The sequence below is a fragment of the Nyctibius grandis genome, chromosome 11 (assembly GCF_013368605.1).
Source record: "Nyctibius grandis isolate bNycGra1 chromosome 11, bNycGra1.pri, whole genome shotgun sequence".
Classification (NCBI taxonomy): Eukaryota; Metazoa; Chordata; class Aves; order Nyctibiiformes; family Nyctibiidae; genus Nyctibius; species Nyctibius grandis.
In genome coordinates this window covers 15,529,338-15,551,188 of record NC_090668.1, presented here as the reverse complement: position 1 = coordinate 15,551,188, position 21,851 = coordinate 15,529,338, and the positions used below count along the sequence as shown (strand labels likewise).

At 42.3% G+C, this 21,851-nt stretch overlaps 1 protein-coding gene across 1 annotated transcript in view; it reads left to right on the top strand.

Annotated features, from left to right (window-relative positions):
- FBN1 (fibrillin 1) overlaps nucleotides 1-17,413 on the top strand; it is a 155,834-nt gene extending 138,421 nt beyond the window's left edge. Inside the window, exons 51-65 of the mRNA XM_068410939.1 lie at nucleotides 739-804; nucleotides 1,544-1,660; nucleotides 2,027-2,146; nucleotides 3,798-3,920; nucleotides 4,347-4,478; nucleotides 5,095-5,220; nucleotides 5,774-5,980; nucleotides 6,571-6,696; nucleotides 6,913-7,035; nucleotides 7,980-8,096; nucleotides 8,891-9,019; nucleotides 9,825-9,944; nucleotides 13,283-13,514; nucleotides 14,538-14,712; nucleotides 16,141-17,413. Of these exons, the coding sequence (XP_068267040.1) occupies nucleotides 739-804; nucleotides 1,544-1,660; nucleotides 2,027-2,146; nucleotides 3,798-3,920; nucleotides 4,347-4,478; nucleotides 5,095-5,220; nucleotides 5,774-5,980; nucleotides 6,571-6,696; nucleotides 6,913-7,035; nucleotides 7,980-8,096; nucleotides 8,891-9,019; nucleotides 9,825-9,944; nucleotides 13,283-13,514; nucleotides 14,538-14,712; nucleotides 16,141-16,530 (2,303 nt within the window). The 3' untranslated portion in view covers nucleotides 16,531-17,413. The remainder of the gene's footprint in view (nucleotides 1-738; nucleotides 805-1,543; nucleotides 1,661-2,026; nucleotides 2,147-3,797; nucleotides 3,921-4,346; nucleotides 4,479-5,094; nucleotides 5,221-5,773; nucleotides 5,981-6,570; nucleotides 6,697-6,912; nucleotides 7,036-7,979; nucleotides 8,097-8,890; nucleotides 9,020-9,824; nucleotides 9,945-13,282; nucleotides 13,515-14,537; nucleotides 14,713-16,140) is intronic.
- Nucleotides 17,414-21,851: the final 4,438 nt, after the last annotated feature.

Genomic DNA, 21,851 nt, shown 5'->3' with positions numbered 1-21,851 from the left:
ACCCAAAACTAGAGGAGTTTCTGAAGCTGAAGGGCCTTTATGATTACATGCATCCTTACTTTATTTTGGTCCACCAGAGTGGAAATTTAGGATTCCTTATTTATTCTAATGCCAACAATATAGCAGATGATTTGCACAGGTAAGGAAGTGCATGCTTTCTGCAACAAAAAATAGAGAATGGCTTGTTCTCAAGAGACTTACATCATCTTTAAATCTTAAAAAACCGTGCAGAAAACCTTGTGGATTTGAAAACTGGTGACTTCACTCTAAGCTGAACCCAGAAATTTTACTCTCATCCTACCTATAATAAAATTATTACTTACTCTAGAACTAGAGATTGGCATGCTTTAAGGAGCTACTAACTGGTGACTACAGATTGTCTTCAGAAAATGTAGGAAATCTTTCATTTACAACAGAAAAGAATGTAGTCACTAGTATTGATACTTCTTAAATGGAAATATTGCATTAGTTTGCTCCTTAAAGGAAGTTTGATAATGCTAATTATTCACAGGATTTTACATAAATGCATACAGAAGATTAGATGAAATGTAAAGCAAGCAGACATTTTTTATGTGAATGTAAGATTAAATTATAAGTTTATACATTTACATACTATATTTCTGGATCTGAACATGGGGAGGATGAATTGGTATCAGTGGTTACTTGTGTAGCTCATGAGTAATGCTTATCGCCAAGGTAGAATTTAACCTTTTTTTTTTTTTTTTTTTTTTTTAACAGAGGCATTCAGACAGATTTGTCCGTTTGGAATTGGCATCCTTGTTGGACCTGGTGACGCAAGACTGGGTAAGTGACTGAACTGCACAGTGCCATTGTTGCATCTCAGTATATTTTCTACCCATAAGCCATTCTCCTTTTCAATTGAGAATAACACCCCTGCAACTATTTCCAGAAGCCACAAATTGTGGAAACTTCTATACATTTTTTTTTTTCAATTATTCTTACCAATTTTAAATTCAAGCTTGAATATCTCGTATATCAGAAATTAAACTTCTTTTAGAGTAGCATATTTGACTTTTTAATTTATCCTGCGCAGACTTGCTAGGAAACTTATGTAGGACCTAGAGAATGGATCACATAGCATACCTGGCTTTTCTTGTACAAGATATGTAGCCTGTTTACAGTAAATGGTTTTAATCCTCCAGAAGCACAAACCACGGTTTCCCACATCCCTTCAGTACATTCTGTTCTCTCCCAAGACAAACAGCACTTCAGCCTTACTGGCAAAAGTTTTCATTTAAGGAGCGCTGGATGACTACTGCTTTTCATATCCACTCCTCTCCCTATAGCCCTAGTCAGAGAGGTTTTTTATCTGACATTTAGAATCAGTTTCTTTTCTGCATTCTGAAAGCTGGCCTGCAAGACAAATTCTATGCCCTTATCCTAACATATCAAAATTCAAATATTAGTATTTTTTTGTGATCTCGGGAATATTTCTTGCCAGAACAACACTTGTTCTTTGAGAGAAGTCTAAAAGCACATGAAGTCAGTTGCACTTACTTTGGTGTTTGTCTTTCTGGTTAAGATGTGGATGAGTGCCTTGATCCAGATAACTGTAAATTTGGGCAGTGTATCAACACAGATGGGTCTTTCCGCTGTGAATGTCCGTATGGCTACATCCTACAAGGAGCTCAATGTGTGGGTAAGTGTGACTGTTTCATCTTCCATTTTAAAGAATCTACTGAATTGCTAAGTATGGCATTAAGGAGTACTGGGGTTGTATTATTCTAACGTTGTGGAGTGTCCATCCCTGCTGGTGCTTAAAACCTGCTAGGGCAGGGCCTGAGCAATCTGCTCCAAGTTGGTCCTGCTCTGACTGAGTGTTTGACCCAGATAACCTCTAGCAATCCCAAATTATGTTTGGAGTCTGTGACTCTAGTTCAGTAACTTACGTGAGTTCTTGGATTTTGTATTTTTTTGGTTGTACATCAACAATGTCTTTTTTTTTTTTTTTACCTTTTTGGTTGCGTATAACCATGTATTCTTGCCTTGATGTAAATGCTTGCAGATACTGATGAATGTGCTGTTGGAAACCCATGTGGAAATGGAACTTGCAGGAACGTGGTGGGAGGTTTTGAATGCACTTGCGTTGAGGGATTTGAGCCTGGACCGATGATGACCTGTGAAGGTGAGACTCCCATGTGTTAAGGACTGTTGTTGTACTTGTGGGCTGAAACAGTTTCCTGATTTTGGAAACAACTGAGGAGAGTAATGCAGCTTAAAAAGAAAAATATGGACATTTGGAACAAGGTATCTTTATCTGAAACAGAAAAATAAGTTCCTCCTTCCTATATCCACCTTGAACTGTGGTACCTTTTTCTAACTGGAGGTTGGGTGAACAAGCTTTCAGGTAGTGTCTGCTAAGGGACTGCCCGGAGAGCAGCATGTTGGGATATGGTCTCTCCAGAACAGTCCCCAGAAATGCTGCTTATTGTGTGTATAGTTTTTGCTTACCTCCTAGATGACCCTTGAGTGAAGAGAGTCACTATGGGTGATGAAAATAGAAAATGGGCTGCTGGGTTTCTTAGGGAAGAAACAGGGGGAAAACAAAATATAAATACAGTACTAGACAATTACCATGGTACCCCTAGGCTGATTATTTTTCATGCTTTGGTCTCTCATTTCAAAAATAAAAATTTGAAAATGCACGAAGAAGGGAGGAATAAGGAAGATCAGAGTTATAGAAGGGACACACAGAAAATTAATTAGACTAGAATTTTTCAATGTGGAAAATGTGGTTGAAGAGATACATGATTTAAATTTATAAAGCCGCAAGTGGTAAAGGTACCAAAAAGAGAGAGAATATGTTAGACAAACCAAAGCAAACATTTTTATATGCATAGTACTTACATAAGTTGTGGAACTCTTTGCTGCAGAGTATTAATGAGGCCACAAGCATAAATTGACTCAGAAAAAGATTGTACACATTTGTGTGGGAATCCATCAGTGGAAATTAAGCTTGATAGTTTCGTTGTGGCTTTTGGCTGTGGAAGTCCTTAAACTGAGAGGCTGTATGGGGGGAAAGATCTCTGCATATATGGTATGTTTTTTTTTAATACTCATCTGCTCCTGTTACAACCAGAGAGAGGAGAATGTTCTAGGACATTCTGACACTCTCTTCTGACCTGACACAGCTGTTCTTAAATGATCTGCCACAATCTATTTGTTTGCAAGCCCATAGAAAAGAATGCTTCTAATTTTGCATCAGCTTGCATTAGTTTTAGATACAGTTAGAGCTTCATTCACTTCCCTGTGGAATTTGGGTGAAAGCTCAGATTGCAGAGGAGGAGTTAGCGGAGTGCATAAACATCATTAAGTAGCAGTAATTGCTCAAGTAGCCCAGAGCATATGCAAGTGCACTTCAAAATAATGTTTCTAGTAAGAATATTGTTTTATGGAATTCAGTGTACAAAGAAGCTGAATTAGTGCATCTAGAATTTAAAACCAACCAGTCATGAAAATTGAGCCTAGATGTGGAAAGATACAGTTTTAACTCAGTATTTTGGCAGCATGGATCTGGAAATTATTTCCGTTGGCTGCTTGCCATTGAAGATAGTGAAACTTCAGGTAGCTGTGCAGACATCCTGGCATGTCTGGTGCCTGCTCCTGTACAGAAATCCATGATGAGTAGAACCATGGGTCACCAACTATTAAAATTTAGCCCTCAGTAAACTAGGATCTGTGGTATTGCCTGTAGCTAAAAACTGTGCACTCAAGTCTGCTGAGATTTACAAAAGCATGTTTCACTTCCCCCGTGGTCTTTGTCCCTCCAAATCCAGATGTCAACGAGTGCATTCAGAACCCTCTGCTCTGCGCTTTCCGCTGCGTGAACACTTTTGGATCCTACGAATGCAAGTGCCCCGCGGGGTACGTTCTGCGAGAGGACCGGAGAATGTGCAGAGGTAAAGCTCCTACCAGACTCTCACAGTTAGGAGATAATGATTTCAAGTTCCTGCAGGGGCAGGGCTCTGACTCACTGCACTATTGGGTCAGAGTTTTAATCCCAGGAAGTAACTGAGTCAGAAAGAGTTTGGGATGAAATTCTATGGTTTGCATTATACAGTTGATTGTATTAGCCCTGTCTTGCCCGTAAACTTGCACATCTGCATAAAGTGAGGTCATATCAGATGATACAGTTTTGTCTTGCCCTGAAAATGGGCATTTGGGAGAAATCAATTGGCTCTAGGCTAGTGTATCTTATGGTTAGTTTAGCACAATAAAAGTATGTGTAGAGTTTGATTACAATTGAAATTCCAAAGTCAGAATTTACTATTGTGAATTTCCAGGATTGTGTCTCTATATAATGAAGTCTAAACCTTGTGTTTTAGATGAGAATGAGTGTGAAGAAGGAGTTCACGACTGTGACTCGAAACAGATGGAGTGCAAAAACCTAATTGGCACCTATATGTGTATCTGTGGCCCAGGTTATCAGCGCAGACCAGATGGGGAAGGCTGTATAGGTAAGTGACACTGAAGTGTTGAAGGTCTTGAAACACACAGTTCCTCAGCAGAGCTGAATAGTTTGTATTTAACAAAGTGTTAGGGAACTTGGAGGAAGAATTACACAACTACCTGTGTAATGGACATACGGGTGCTATACACACTTCACTTCGCTGTTCAGGTGTTCACACATGTGGGCAGCAAGTAGAAAATCTGGATGTGGCTGTCTTTATAATCAGTTTGTACTGCTGCTGCTGAATTGCTCTGAGTGAAGAAAGCAGAGAATTGGGCCCATTGCTGTAAGCTTGTTTATCTCTGTTAGCATGAATGAGAGTAGATCTGAATTGGTTTTAAACTTTGGATGGCATTCAGAAGTGCAGCTATAACTATGAAAAATATTGAAAAGCAGTGAGGAATATATTGCAGAGAAAAGGTAGTAACAAAATATATAATATTGTGAGCTAGATAGTCATCTTTCCTCTGAAAATTGAATAAAAGACACTTTTTATTTAAAAAAAAAATTATGCAAGTTTGACCAGACAGAATGCACAGCTTAAGAACTCCATGCAAACTTCTCGAACCTGCATTAATCCACTTAATGGACTAGATTTTTGTCATATCATTTCAAAAACACAGATGAGAATGAATGTCAGACCAAACCCGGCATCTGCGAGAATGGCCGTTGTCTAAACACAGTGGGAAGTTACAGGTGTGAGTGCAACGAGGGATTCACTGTCAGCGACACCCAGAACGAATGCCTTGGTAAGTCACACATTAACACCCCAATGAACTACCACTTTAATAGGAGAAACTGTGGTTGAACTTAAACTTAGAAATGTGTAGTGAGAAAACATGCTTTTGAATTTACATGCCTTTGGGAAGGGGCCTTTGTAAGTAGGTGCCCTCCTGCAAGTTCATTCTTCCCATGCTAATGGTATGCCTGCTTCAGTCAGTCCGGTTATGTTGACCTGCGATGGAAGCTGTTTGGTGGTTTCAGTCAGCTGGGAATTACTGTGTCTTTTCTTTGGTCCTGGTTTTCAGCCAGTCCTTTTTCTCTGGGTTCAAACAGAAACATATATTTTTATAAGCATAACGTAACTTATCTTCCATCTTTTTTCTAAATTTCCTGTCGTCTTTGTTTCACTTAGACATTGTGCTCTCTTTCTTACTGCTGGTAGTCTTTCACTCTCAGTTCCACAGTCCCAGGGTGAAGTATGCCCTTTCTTTTATATTTCTCACTAAACTGCTAATATCTCATGACCCTCTGGAGGTCATCACTGTTAGGATTCTCTGTGATGCATAATTTGTCTTCCAGACAACAGGGAGGGCTACTGCTTCACTGAAGTCTTACAAAGTATGTGTCAAATTGGATCAAGCAACAGGAACTCTGTCACCAAGTCTGAGTGCTGCTGTGATGGTGGTCGAGGCTGGGGGCAAAACTGCGAGGTCTGCCCCTTCCCAGGCACCGTGGCCTTCAAGAAGCTTTGCCCTCATGGCCGAGGATACATGTCCAATGGAGCAGGTACTGACTTTTCTGTTAAAGGCCCTGTTATGCAATGTCAAATTCGGTGATAAATTATAAACTCTTTCTTTTTGCATATTTGAACACTGTGAGGTCCTAAATATTTTGAGTATCAGTCAAAATTTTCTGAGAGCTTTCATGTTGAGAAATTACAGTCCTTTGGGAGGAAGGTGCATAGTCAAAGGCATCCATCACAACTTGGCAGATATTTTGCATGCTGGTTGACTGACGTGCACTCGAATGGGAATTTGCACTCTCACATCTGAGTGTGTTGTAGGTACAGATTAAGAGCTATTTGTGTACATAAAAGCAAAGTGATGTTTGATTTATGGAGGCTAATCTATTATCAGTTTCGTTTGTTCACTTCCACTTAAGCCTTGTTCATTGCATTTGAAAGTTAGATTAATGCTTCATTCTGTATTTTTCCACTTAATATCTCTCCTTAACTGTGCAATATTTCATTATTTTATGTAATTTTTTTATGTAAAGTGTGTTTTTTTTTCATGTCAGATCACAAGAATCTATTGAAGCTGTATAAAATCGGTTCTTCTTGTTTCTTCCCTTGTGAACTAATCCTCATTTAATTGCAGATATTGATGAGTGCAAGGTTATTCATGATGTCTGCCGTAATGGGCAATGCATCAATGAGAGGGGATCTTACCGTTGTCTTTGCAACCTTGGCTATACTACAGATATAACTGGCACTCTTTGCATAGGTAGGTTTTTCATTACGGTATACGTATATAAAGTTTATTACTAAGAGATGACTTGAAGAAGGAAATACAAAGATTTTGAAAAATGAGAAAAGAAAATGTCATTTGTTAGAGACTTTGGGGATTTTGGTTTCCTTCTGATATCTCCTAAGTATTTTGAAAAACATTATCACAAATCTTGATTATCAGCACTGAGGTATCTGGTTTTACTTCTTCTAGATCTGAATGAATGTAATGAGTCCCCGAAACCTTGCAATTTCATCTGCAAAAACACAGAGGGGAGCTTCCAGTGTTCGTGTCCGAAAGGGTACATCCTGCAAGAAGATGGGAGAAGCTGCAAAGGTAAAAATCAAGAAAAGAATTTACTGCAGAAACTCTGTGTTTTCCAGACAAATACCAATCCAAGGACGTTTAAATGATGTAAATCTGCCTGCTTGATTTATGTGAATGCTTCCACTAAAGACAGTGGGAGTGGCTTACACAGGATGGAGCTGGCGTTTCAGTTAGCTTTTTGGTAATCTGGATGAACAGTAGATTGACAAGAATTTTTTCAGGATGTTAGTAGCTCATCTTAAAAGACTTTGTAACCAATGCTATATATGATTGGTCTTACTTTGGTAAGCACGTTGGCTTAAGCTGTATTTTTCAGTGATAAATGTATCTTAATGGATGCAAAGATGAGCATGGTTTGCAGTGCATTGTCCAGCATCAACAGAGTTTTAACCTACAACCTCTGCAGCATGCTGAGTAAGGAACAGCAGTGCAGGAGAGATTTTGAAATGTTCATTATAATTTCATTTATTTATGTATCTTGGTAGCAAAGATCTGACTGAAACCGGACAAGTTAGAGCAGCAATTCTAAACTTGGCATGGGAAACGACAGTGTACTTTGTCATTAGCATTTAAATATTTCTTTTGGAGTAAGGGCATGCTTCAGTGCAGTACTGTTTTGCAATCTGCCACTGCTTCTCATGAAGATGGTGACTTCCCATTTATCGACTGCAGTGAGAGCGGACGTTTATTATGTAACAGCATCTTTCCAACAGATGAGAGGGGTGTCTGTAATCCAGCGTTAGCATGGATACTAGTGTAGCTCCAAAGTCCCATCCATTACATGTGGGGCTTCATGTGAGAGGAACTGGAAGCCAGCAGGGAAATTGAGAGGTAGATTCAAAAGGCTTGATTTGATACGTTATTTATTTGCAATCACTTCTCTCTAAGTCCAGCTGAACTGTCAGATCCTCCACAGGGACCATAAGTGAAAGACGTTTTCTTGGTTTTTTTAGATCTTGATGAATGTGCAACAAAGCAGCACAACTGCCAGTTCCTTTGCGTCAACACTATTGGGGGTTTCACTTGTAAATGTCCTCCTGGATTCACTCAGCACCACACAGCCTGCATTGGTAAGTGATGTGGGAATGTAGATACAGGTTTGGGATTTATTACTGACTCTTATTCCAGAAGCAAAGTAGAAAGGAGGTGAAATCGGCTTCCTGAGAAACCAAATGGAAACACAGGCCAGGTTCTGATGCCAGTTCCACCAGAGCAGAAGATGCAAAGAGGCCCTCCCTCCTACCTTCCCTTGTTTTCATAATCTACGTCTTTGCATTTTGAATTTGCAAGAATCAGATAGTAAAAACACTGATTTGTAATTCTTGCCTTACCCTTTCTTACCCATTGAGAAAAAAATAGTTATATTTCTGTTCTTGTAGTTCATTGCTTGACCCACATTAGAGATCATGTCAAGGCATCTTGAAACAATAAGCATTAAACATACATTTCTGCAGTTATCCTTTAAACACATACCCATTACGTCTGTGGAAATGTTAAACAAAACTGCTTCCTGCAAAACACTCTTTCTGCTCTGCAAGTTGGATCCTGCTTGTGGCAGTCCGACGATCCTGTGGTACTGGTGTAAATTTGGGGGTGTTTGAAGACTAGAACATCGAACTCCATATTCTTGGTGAAGAAAAGGAGTGTTTCCCTTCCCATAGCTGTTGTTAGTGTTTTCAAAGGAAAAGAAGTTAATGTAAGCTCTCCTTCTGTAGTGCAAAGTAAAAAATGGAGAGGGCCATAAGACAGCTACGTTACTGGTGTTTCGTTACCTCTTGTCACAGACTGTTCATTGTTAGCATTGCTGAATGGGCATCTTCACAACAAGTAATAACAAGTAACACTCAGCCTTTGTTTCCTTCAGATAATAATGAGTGTGCTACTGAAATCAATTTATGTGGGGCGAAGGGCATTTGCCAGAATACACCAGGAAGTTTTGTTTGCGAGTGTCAACGTGGCTTCTCACTTGATCAAACTGGGCTTAGCTGTGAAGGTAGGTGCAATACACTGCATCTAACTTGGCCTTCTTCTGCTTTCTTTCATCTTCTCTCAGCCGTACTGTCATCCAAGGAGGTACGTATGGAGTAAGCACCAAAACCTATGGAGTAAGCATGTGTAGATTGAAGAGGAGTGGGATATGAAAATTTAGCAACAAGGCAGTATTTCTCTCCATAGGCCTGAATAAATAGATATATTGCAGGGTACTAAAAAGCTGGACAGATATTTTCTGCGGAGACTTCAATTTAGCCTGGAATGTTTTAGTTTAAACATCGTAAGTTCAGTGAACTTCTGTTGAATCCTGCATGGATTTCTGAGGGAGACACCAAGGACAGGAAGTCTTGCATCTCCAAGGCAACCTGCTAAAGAGAGTTCAAGGACTGCAGACTTTATTCCTCTGGGAATAGGGTTTGGTGTGCTTTGAAAAGCGATATCCTGGGATTCCTGGGTTGGATACTTAGGTAAAAGCAAGGGACTCTCGGCTTAGGAAAGCCTTGGGAGTCCTATATACAAATGGCTTTCTGTTCTCTGCTCTATAGCAGAATGCAAAAACTCTGAAAATTGTGGCTGAATTCGAGCTTTCAGTGGTTTTCAGCCCTAAGTTACTTGCTGTGGAGTCAGAAATTCAAACCTGAAAGGCCCGAAGTGGTCTCCCAGCGCCAATTAGGTTTTTGGAAGATCCTGAAATGTACCTCTATATATATGATATGTGAATATATATTATTATTTGTAACATACTTTTCAAATAAAGCATAATTTGAGCTTCTCTCCCAACCTCAGAGTGTATCTCACCTTTTTAGATGTTGATGAATGTGATGGAAACCACCGGTGTCAGCATGGCTGCCAAAATATAATTGGAGGATACAGGTGTAGCTGCCCACAAGGATATCTCCAGCATTACCAATGGAACCAATGTGTTGGCAAGTCACTTTTTTAAATTCATACATTAAAAAGGATGTTACCTTTGTTAGCAGCAAGAAGTGAAGGACAATGGTGCAGTTTGCTGTATTTTCTTTTTCTAATTAGGATTTAATAAGTTCAGCAGAATTTCCCTACAAATGTGTGCTCCTGTGAAAGGCAGAGTGGATATGAAGCACCCAGGAGCCAATGTCCTGGATTGACAAGTGTTTAAGCATAAAATTATCCTTGAGGGTGCTAGAAGTTGTATGGACTTTGAGGGAACTTGTGTTACTCGTGTATTTTGTGGTCTGAACAAAGGAAGTCTTACTCAGCCATGAAACACTCTCTGCTCAGACACAGGTCCTGTCTGAGAGCTGCTGGTGGGTTGAACCTGGCAGACTCAGAACCACAAGTTTGGATTGCTAAATTGTAAAATTAAACTTCTGGCCAAAAGCATCTAAAATTCTATTAAAATCCTACTTGATCTGTGCTTTTATCACTCTTACAACACCTACAGGAAGGCTACTGTGTTTAAGCCTCTTCTCTGTACAGAATTAACCATTTGTCGTACTTGAGCAAAGCTGCTGCTCTGTCTAATGATGCTCCCTTGCAGCTTTGGGATACAGTTTATAACAAGTGCTTACAGGACAATTCTGGTCATAAATAACAAATGCTAGTGCTCTTTATTTATGTTAAGAAGTAAATACACTGGTGAATTAAAATGCTTATTTCTTCCCTGTCTAAACTTTGGGGCTGTCCCGAGGCTCTGAGCCCTCGTAGATGGGGCTGCACGTGCAGAGCACTGATGCTGGATATGACTTGAGCAGACAGCACTGGGTCCTCTGCAGAAGTCATGGGAAAAGTCTCCGTACGTTTCAGCAGTGCAGCATGTAGCATATTCAAACAAGAGAAACATGAATAATTTTTCCTCTAGTGACAGTTAATGTGTGTTTTCAGTCACAGCTTAATGGGCTTTGTACAAGCTAGTCTTGTGTGGATACCCAGACATGTGTTTGATGACCCCTTTGAGAACAAAGGGCTTCATAACTGTTTGGCTCTCTTTGCTTTCAGAAACATAAAAATGCCTTTGCTTGTTATCACTGTGGTGCTCTAGGGAGGTCTCTGCTTTTAATTATGCTTACCAAACCTCCTGACATTTTATACAGTCCTTGCTGTGATGTTTGCTTGCTTGTGCTCCAGTACTCTACATACAAGAGAACAAGGAGGGAGCACAAATGTAGGGTGGTTTTGAATATTAATTAAACTAGCAGAACTTAGGGTTAAAGTAGAATTTAATCTGCAGGAGGGTAAAAAAAATAAAAGCACTACCAGGTCTGCCTGCTGGAGGACATTGTGGGATGTGAAAAAGTGCAGCTCTGTTTTGCAAAACACCTTGGCTGTTTCCAGGTCTTCCTGGGTGATAGCATTTAATTAAGTGTATTTCCAAACCAGATGTACACTGTTGTTCCAGCTTTTGAGCCCACTGACTACTGTTCAGATTTTATACAGGGAATATCAGTTTCAAAATGCACAAGCACTGGTATTTCCCCCACTGAAAGAAAGGCTTCAACCTTGGCACCACAAATACTGATCACCAGAAACTTCACCAGGGAAAATTCCACTGAGAGCCACAACTGGGGAAAGACAAAGCTGGCAATTCCACTTTCTTGGACATGGGGCAGTCCAGGCAGAAACCTAAAAGTGCAGGGAAGAGGCTGGGTTTTCTCTGTCCTCGTGGCATCTCTCCTTCCTGCTGAAGCTGAGCATGACAGAGCTGTGTGTTGCAGAGCACAGGAGAGCAAGGCTGGTGCCTGACAACACAGCTGGTGCAGAGTCCAAGGCTCCTGTAACTGTTTTTTTCACTTTTCTTCATATTTTTTCTTCCGACAGTCACCCAAAGTATGGGAACTAACCTCGCATTCTTGCTGCTGTGGAGCGAGGCAAAGTGAGCGTATCTCCTCTTGGCACAGTAACTTTCTGTGGCCCAAACATGCGTTTATGATGTTTGACATAATTGTTGTGTTTGGTACAACAAATATTGAAACATCACTCTAAGTTAATGGCAAAACTCCTACAGGCTTCAGTAACAGAGAATTCAGCCCCAGGTTTTAATACCTTGTGGTCTCCACATGTTCACATTGTGACGTCTGTAACTGTATATGCTTAAGATACTTATCTAGATCTCCTGGGTGTACCACAGGGGAAGAATCCATGTAATAGGTTTTTCCGTGACAATTCCTTCATATTCCTTGGCAATCCCAACTCTGCAAACAGTTTGTGTCTTTTTTAGCTTATTTAATGAAGTGTTCAGGGACTTTTGATGTTGCTGCAACACACATTTAGATAATCACTGAAGAATGCTTTGGTTCCTCCCATGTCTTGTGCTGTGTGTGACTGCATCCCCTGCCCAGGCAATTCTGTAGCGCACCACGCTGTAAATCAGGCTGCAAGAAGTAAAGGCATTGCTTTTAAACAAAGAACAAACAGCCACATTGTTTGGAAACAGACAATAATGCTCTGAATTAGTATTTATTCTCCTGTAACGTGGATGCTTAGGTCAGAGATGCTGCTCTGTGCTTTACATTTTATCCATACACTGTCCAGATGGCATTTCTTATGCATGTGTGCACACATGCAATGCGTGTGTGCAGTTGCTTTATCACAGAAAACGGGAAACAATAGCATTCAGAACTTTTCAAAGCAATTTGCCACATCAGACAAAAAAATTCAGACCAGCTACATGTAAAAAACCAGCCATTTACAGTAAACAAGCCTGAACTGACCTCGAACTCCTACAGTGCTGGACATGGGAAGTTTGGAGAAGGGCTGACTCAGAATGTGGCAGTCTTTTGTGCCTACAGCTGCTTTTATTTTTACTTTACTACTTGTTCCTGTACCGTATCTGTACCTCATATTTAAATGTGAGTGTGTAGGGAGGGATTTTCAGTGCCTGGAAGAGGTGTCAGAGCTTGATTCCTTACTCTTTTTCCTTTAATGTCGAACGGCATTATGAACATGGGAGTACTGCACCAGATTGTTGGCTGTACAAAATTTTAGTCTTCTCATTTGTTTCTGGAACAAAAGGTGCCTCCTCTGCTTCTCTGCTCTCATGAGCATGAGCTGACGTGACATGAAACGTCTTCTGTAGAGTAGCCCTAACGTTGCTGTGTTGTATGGTTGTAGTCATCTCCTAGCAATTGCTGCCCTAGCCAAGGGCGAGGCCGAGCCCTGTTCTCTGTTTCTGTCCATCTGATACGGCAGCATGTTTAGCAACAGTCAAGCACAACCTTTCTGAAGGGGTAGGTTGGACTAGACCTGAGAGTAAAAGTTAACGTGGTATGTTCTGCTTCTTTTCCAGATGAAAATGAATGTCTCAGTGCACACATTTGTGGAGGAGCCTCTTGCCACAATACTTTGGGAAGCTATAAATGTATGTGCCCTACCGGATTTCAGTATGAACAGTTTAGTGGAGGTTGCCAAGATATCAATGAATGCGGTTCTGCACAAGCCCCATGCAGTTATGGTTGTTCAAATACTGAAGGTGGCTATGTCTGTGGATGTCCACCTGGTTACTTCAGAATAGGACAAGGGTAAGGGATTCTCATTTTAAACTAACAGACATAAAGGGGACATAATCTGCTCCCTTCTCTGTAGTGCGGAGCAGCAGAACGGGGGGGATTGTCACCAATGAAAGAGGGATAGGACTGTGGAGGTGCTCAAGAGTTGCATGCACGTGCCAATTTTGGAGATGAGGGAGAGGGAAGGTAACCAAGGGGAGGGAGCAATGTGGTTTTAATGCTTAATGACATTTGGTCAGGGCTACCAGGTTCAATGATCTCTTTTAAGCTGCTGCTTTCACCGCTCTCTTGCACACCCCAGCAGCTAGCCAAGTTCTCTGAGCTTGCCACTGGGGAGCTCACACCCCTCACTGGGATTTGTGGTGTATCACTTGTCTCCTTTAAAAAAAAAATAATTACAACACCCCTCACCAGCTCCAAAGACAAATGATATTGTACAAGTGGCTTTGCCCACTGGTTGGAATAACAATTCTGTATGCTTTTATGTTCTTGTATGTTCCATATTCTTTGGTGTTCCAAATGAATCATTTTTTGAATAAATGTCTGGTTTATCAAGAAAACCACTTTTCACTTGCCCCAGTAGGAGAGTTAGGGCTGTGCATCATGTAGGACCGAGCAACTCAAATGGAAAGCAGGAAGATTGTGGCTTAAATTTTAGCAGTGACTAAAAGCTTTGGGATACGTTATGAAAGACCTCACTTTGCAGATTTTTCAGCAGTTGGTCTCTTTTAATGTGTTCCAGGTTGGATGAAAGAAATTACTAACAATTTCTCAGAGCTTAAGCCTGTGTTTTTAAAACTGTTAAATATTGGCAGGTGTCTCATAGGCAAAGCCTCCTGGAGCCAGGCTCTTTAAATTAGAGGTAGCTGCATTGTCATTCAGTGAGAATTTCGCCTGTTGACTCTAGCAGGAATTTTTCCTAGGAAATGAGTGCAATGTAATTGCTTTATTATTTGTATTCACAGTCCCCCAAATTCAGCTTTTGATAGGATCTGTGTCTCACTGGAATTAATTTTTAATTTCTTCCTTCCTCAGACACTGTGTTTCTGGAGTGGGGCTAGGCAAAGGTCAAGGACAAGAGCTTTCACTCAGTGGAGAAGTAGATGACAACTCCCTCTCTCCAGAAGCTTGTTATGAATGTAAAATCAATGGCTATCCCAAGAGAGGGAGGAAGCGCAGAAGCACTAATGAAACTGCAAATGAAGCAGAGGTAATTGACTTTTCTTGGGGAAAAGGGTTTGCAGGTCTTGTGAAAGCCAGTCTCAGAAGGAGGTGTGCCAAGGACGGTCCCATGGAGAAAATGTACACCCCAAACAAAGTAGACCACAGAGCTGGTTTTGGATGTCAAGTCATCTGTGGGGGGGCTTTCTGAAGTTGTTCCCTGATATTAGGCAAAGGTTGTCCTCTGAAGTTCCCCCCTGCATACCTAATACCTGTGTTGCATCAAACACTAAAATAAATGCCCGTCCAGCTGTCTAGAGAGCAGCCTGCTCACCAGCAAAGCAGGCTCTTGATGTCAGAGGACAGTGGGTATATAAAATGTTTGTCTGACCTTGTGGCCAGAAAAATAGGACACATTGGTCAGAGTGGCTGTGGACCCTGCCAAGCAGCGCCGTGTTGTGAGTCCAGGGCTGGAGCTCTCTCCAAAGCAAATGCAGAGTTCTGGACACAAACACCTCACCTGGAGGGACGCCAGGTCTGCAGCCCTTCATGGGGCTTGTCCAGACCCTTGCAGTCTGTCACCCAGGTTGCCGTCCTGGGGCTGAGGCTGCCAGTGAGGCCGCGCATAGTGCAGACACAGGGGGATTCGGGAGCCTGTTAGCTGTTTCCGTTAGGTGCTCAGTGCGTGGCGCTCTGCTAATGTGGGAAGGCAGGAGAGTACCTTCGCCCAGAAGAGTGTGGACGTTTTATTTTGGGCAGAGTGGGGTCGTAAACTGTGTTTCTTCAGTGTGTTTGAGCGCTCTCTGTGATTAGTGCTGGATTTGTCTCAGGTGACGTAGAGCTTCCCTTGATTTCCACGTGAAAATGTTACAGCTGATGCGCTCTCTGCAATGTTATCATCCTGCCACTGCGGCGTGACTCATGCGCAGGGCGCTCAGAGGGAGCCCGGTTACCATCACTTGGAGGTGAGGGGCGATGCTGCTTTTCCAGCGCTGCGCTGCACCCGCGGGCCACCCTGGCTCCACCCCTGAACAAAGCGAATCTTTCAAAGCAGAAAACTCCCACCTAAATGGTGTGCCTCCCTCACAGACCCTGCTCTCTTCTGCACATCACTGTTCACGTTAGCTTATGGTTCCCCCGACAGAGGAGGAATATGCCTTTGCTGCTGTGTTTGTAGGAGACTGGTCGCAGACCCCAAGCATGGAGAGGCTTTGTTAGTCAGGCAGCAAGACCCACATGCAGAAACTTTCAGTGTGTGTCTCAGCTCCCATTACCCATGCAGGGACAGTGACAAAGACCATACTTCATCCTAACAAGTCCTAGGCCTGTAATAGAGGATTTGACAGATGATTTTACAGAACCTCTCTTTAAAAATTAGTTAATTAATAACGAATGAGCTGGGTGAGAAATACATACACACAGGCGCATGTGAAATGCTCTCTGACAAAGCCAACTAACATCGTTTGTTCTTGTGCAGGATCAGCAAGAGCTGGAGCCGCCAATCAGTCTCGCCAGCTGGGATATTGAGAAAGCGGCAGTCTTCTCCATCAACATCTCAGATCTCAGCAACAAAGATCGCATCCTGGAACTGCTTCCTGCCCTCACAACACTGACAAACCATAACCGATATTTAATTGACTCTGGAAATGAAGATGGTTTCTTTAGAATCAATAAGAAGGACGGGATAAGTTACCTTCATTTCACAAAGAAGAAGCCAGTGCCTGGAAACTATTCATTACAAATCAGTAGTATTCCACTCTATAAAAAGAAGGAACTTAACCAGCTTGAAGAGAAACATGACAAAGACTACCTCAGTGGTGAGCTGGGAGATAACCTGAAAATGAAAATTCAGATATTGCTTCATTAATTCATCAACCAAAGACCAAATAATTAAACCAAAGATAGATAGGTAGGACTGAATATTCCTCCCGATCAGATTCTCCATATCATAGGTACAATCTTACGTGAGTACATTTGTATGAACAAGCACTATTATATTATGACATAAACAAGGTACAGGATGAATACCCGAGCTCAAAACAACCACTTTCTCAGGCTTTGAAGTGTAGCTGAGCTACCTTGATATGTTGAATCTTGAAAACTGGGACTTTTATCATTGGAAGTTGGCCACTGATGCTGAGACACGTCATCATTTCAGCAGAGGTACAAGAATGTGCTTTCAACTGATGGACAGCTCTATTTTTGTAATTCTTAAACTTTGCTTCTCCAACTACAACTTACTAGGTCAGCCATTTATGATATCCATTTGGTGCTAGTAAATTTTCAACCTAGATTTATAAATGCACTGTAATATTTACACAACTTAGAAGCCAAAATTGCCATTATTCAGTCTAAATACTTCAATCAACCAAAGTTAGCTCAGTAGTTTATCTCAGTTATGCCTATAATACATTACATGTAAATTAAGTGTGTGTATACTGTAATCATGCTATTTTTATCAATGAAGCATTTGTAAACTAGATTAATAATACCCTTAATGTGAGGGTTTGTAATGGTGCTTATAAGACCAACTACTTGTTAACTGTATACACAAACCTGATGATAAAGTTTCTGTGACTTGCCAAAATGCACTGAGGTCAGTAGGGACCATTAAACATTCTCAAAAGTCAGATGACAATCAGTGCCATCCTACACCATGACATTATGTAACATGTCAAGAGTACCCAGAGTCATTCCTATCAGCAAGGGTTCAATGTCATAAATGTCACAATAAAACAGTTTTTTTTTTAGTTTATTTTGTGGCCTTGTGTTCTTGCTAAAAGTGTGAGAAACTGCATTCTTACACTTCAGGCACTGTCGGTAGGGTTGGTTGTATATCTGTGTGTGCAGGTGATTTCTTCTCAAAGGTGTGCTGCTGCCCTTTGTTCCCTCTTCATGCAAAAGAAGAACGGAAGAAATACAGAAACCTTCACAAATCTGAACAGCAGTGGACCTCTGTCAAATTATTGTGTGGCTCCAGAAAGCAAGTTAGAACGTTTCCAGTGACTTGACCTGAATAATCCTGTCAATAAGTAACTTTGATAGCCAAAACATGCAGAAGTGGATGTTAAATCATTATACACAAAACACATTTAATTAATTTGAAAATTTTGTTTGCTAAAGCTGCTTTGGCTTAAGATATTCCATTCTTTTAACCCCACTTCAACAGCTATTGTCAAATAATCTAAGACAACAAAGGGATAATCCAATACCAAAAGCCGTCACAAGGTGTAGCTGGGTTTTAATATCAAATGAATTATTCAGCGATGCGGGTGTTCTTGTATACGCAGGTGCCGTGGTGTACCTTATAGCAGCAGCAGAACATTGTACGGAGGTGTGATGCCATAAAATCTGGAAGAAAAAATGAAGCAAGCGGTGTCACTGAAACTGCTGATTGGACAGCACTGTCGTTGATAGAGGGAACATAGATTGAGCTCTAATAGCTTTGCAAGGGCTAAATGTACAGTAATCATTCACCCCAAATTGTATTATTTTCTGTAATTAGATCTCAACTCTCTGATTTCTTCTGCATAACAAATATAACTGTATAAAAAGGAGCTTGTGCACATATTTTTAATAGACCATGTCTGGATTTTATTTATTAGCATGCCAAAATGTTGAACAGTGTATTTTTTCCACATGTTGTGTAACTATGGTGAAATCTAATCAGAGCTTTACAGTTGTAAATGGCACCCAGGTTGGGAGTGATTTTTAATGCCAGTGGCAGTGTGCAAGATCGTATGGTTTATAGTTAAGTGTATGGTTTGAGTATTTTCTCTCCAGCCCTTAAACACTGAGAGGAACTGAGAAGAACGAGTTCAGAAAGACCTGTCAGGACTCTCTCCAGTAGAGCTGGTTTAGCATTTAAGCTGCTGCGTAATGCCTTATCATGCCAAAGGTTCCTTGATTGTGTTCCACCAGCCCCAGTGTTGCCTACACAGTTCTGCAAATCACCTTTTAAGCTGCAGAAACAAGAAATCTGAACAAGCATCTCTTTCGGTGATTTAAAAATGGAAAGCCCAGTCTTGCTGTACTGATCTGCACATAAAAATCCATTTTCCTGTGTAATCATTCAGCTGTCTCTTTGCAGCAGTGCCCTTCAACTGGTATGTCATTTTTGCCTGTCAGTTTTAGCTGCTGTATGTGTATAATTATTTACATTAGTCTGGATTTCTGCCATTTCCTTAGAGTCTCAGTGAAGCACAAAGGTTGCATAATAAGATTGAATGAGATCTGCAATTAAAAAGTGGTTTGTAACCTACAGCATGATTTAAAATCATTTCCTGTATTGGATTTGACAGTGGGATCCCGAAATGACTCTAAGCACTAGGCAGACTGAAGTAGAGGTCTTTCTGAATGTGTATCCGTTTGCAATTAAAGGATACTTTTCAAATTCAAGGAAATGGTGAAATCTTTTAATTATTTGAAATAACAGTGTGGATTCCCTCCATTGCGATGGTGCATGTGACTAAGCATGGATGCGTGCATGGATAATACATACAACTTTTGGTTAACAGAGTTTAACAAAGATGGCTTGTTACTGTACATATCAAATCATTCTCTTGTTGTGTGTTGTAACAGTATCTTGTAAACTTGACAGCTGGCGTGTATTTTGGCAGAACATGACTGTTTCCACAGCCTCCCTTTTAAGCTGACTTTCAAAGTGTTTGCTTTCTTACGGCAGGTCCCAAAGGGTCACACTCAGGTTTTCTCTAAGATAAACATCCTACACTGTGATTCAAGTTCAGCTTTGTGATTTGGAAGAGCTAATCTTGTCAAGCCTTCTTAGCACAGATAGGCCTGAGCTACTTGAAGAGCAAGATGCCATGGCTGTTGCCAAACAGCTGCCTACGCCTTCCTGGGACCGAGTTTGGGCACCGCCGGTCTCTGCCGCAGCACCACAACAGGTGAGTGCGGTACAAGGCAGCTCTAGGCCAGGCTGGGGGTGGTGGTGCTGGCATTGCAAAAGCCTTCTCACTGCTTTTAAAAACTGACATTTGCTGTGAATGAATGTTTAGGATTTCCTCTTTCAACAGATGCTGTCCTTGAACCATTAAAGTCTCGCAGTACTCTTGCGGATCTGATGGCTTCTGCCAAAATTAGCAAGGTTAACAGCTTATGTTGCGCTGCAGTGCCGCTACTTGCGGAGTAGGCAGCAGACGAGGAGGAGACAGCTGCTCTTCTTTCAACTGTGCTGCTGTGACCAGAACATCCTGTATTTTCAGTTACAGCGGGGAAGCCAGGGTTCAGCAGCTGATGAGGCCAGGGCTGCCTGTGGAGCTGCAGGAGCTGTGTACCCCTCTGTGCCCACCTCTGCCCCGTGCCAGGTAGGACAGGAGCTAACGGGACACACCAGCTTCCCAAAGCTGGGATGCCTGGGGCCAGGATCTTGCCTATTTCACCCTCTCCCTGGAGCAAGTCCTTAAGCTTTTCTGCTTTGGTTGGCTTCGTGCTTGCAGGAGTGGCTGGTAGCTAAGGCCAAGATATGATGTACAGCAGGTTAATCCAGTAAATTCTGGTTGGCAGTGTCTTGCCAGAGTAGTCGCCCAGAGTAAGCCCTCATATCATCACAGTCTTGGCAGAATAATGTTCAGCTAAAACCCTTCTGTTCAGAAAATCCCAGAGCTTCTAGTTGTTGCCTGTGCCCTGAGCGTGTTGGGTGCCCGCAGAAACCTGTTCAGCCCCTGTGCGAGCTCCTGCGGTTACAAGCCTGCGCGGAGGGGCTCTGCGTGCAAACTGTGCATCGGCAGAATGTGTCCGGGGCGTCGCATTAACCTGCAGGATCATGCTGGTTCTGGATGCTGCAAAAACTTAAGACAGGTTGAGCAGACAGATGTAATTTGGGGCAAAATATGCCATCATTTACGCTAATGAAAATGCAAATGATTGCAGAGGTTGCTGCAGTAGCAAGAGGGAAAGAAAGGGAGAGGGGGGAGAATGCTGCAGTCATTCAGTGGCCCAAAATACCCCAACGCACGTGGCTTTTGCTTGACTCCCAGATGCTGGTCCTGCACCAGCCTGAGTGCCTTGTGCTCCTCATGGGCTGTCACTCGCAGGTCCCCATGCAGGCGCTGCAGTGGCCAGCAGCTGTGGCCGCAGAGGGGGATGCACCACCGCTGCTGTCAGAGCAGGCAGGGGCACTGCTGGTGCCAGGAAGGTGGAGGTGGTCAGCGGCGGGGTTCTGTGGTGCTGCTGCGTTCAGTGTGCACTTCGCCAAGGTCCTTGGTGCCCCTGGAAGAGACTTTGAGGGCAACGCCTGGTCCCTCTGGAGTGGGCCATGTGCTTTGGTTTGCCCAAAGATGAGACCATCTTCCTGTGCAGCAAAAACCTTGAAGATGCCAGAGACTTCAGCTCTGACAAATTCCAGCAATCTACTTCTGCTGTCCTTAAAACTTGCCAAATATTTCACACCCTTGTAACAAATGCTTTTGAGGAATATCACGCCCAAGCCAACTCCCCAGTTCTAAACTTCCTATTTTGTTCAGCAGAGGAACCTTGAGGCCAGAGAGGTCACCGAAATGTTCAGTTTTGTATTCCAGGCTCTCCCTTCTATTTCTAACACGCCCCTGCGCGGTGCAGCGATGGCAGGAAGCGGCCATGGAGGCCAGGGCTGCCCAGACAGCGGGAGCGTGCTGGCAAAGCTGGGCTGCAGCGCTGTGTTGGTGCCAGCCAGTCCAGCATGTGCCATTGCTGCCTGTTAGCATACAGCTGAGTCCTCAACCTGCTTAGACACATGCTCATATGTGTATGTAGAAATGTATGTGTTTTTTCTGAAGAGTCTAGACAGATAACTGTATCTCAGTGCTTCCAGGTTAAAGTCACACTGTGCTAAGCCTTTGCTAAGTACCCAGGAGGGGCTTTTCTCCTTCCCTCTCTTGGGCCGGACCCTTCTATCGCAGCGGTGGCAGCACAGGCCCAGCCCTCGCCCCAGCTCGGCTCTCACATCTGCAGGTTGGTTTGTTGATGACCTTCTCTATGGCTCTGAGGGCTGTAGGATGTGAGCGCCTCAAAGGCACGTGTTGAGCCTCACTACACCCTTGTGAGGTTGGGATGTGTTTGTCATCCTTGTTTTACAGGGCAGGAACTGAGAAACAGATGCTTTGGTTTTGGGAGAGCCCATAGGCAATGGCTGTTCTGCCAGGAGCAGCCCTGAAGTACTGAGGTGTCCCTGGAGAGGAGGACAAGAAG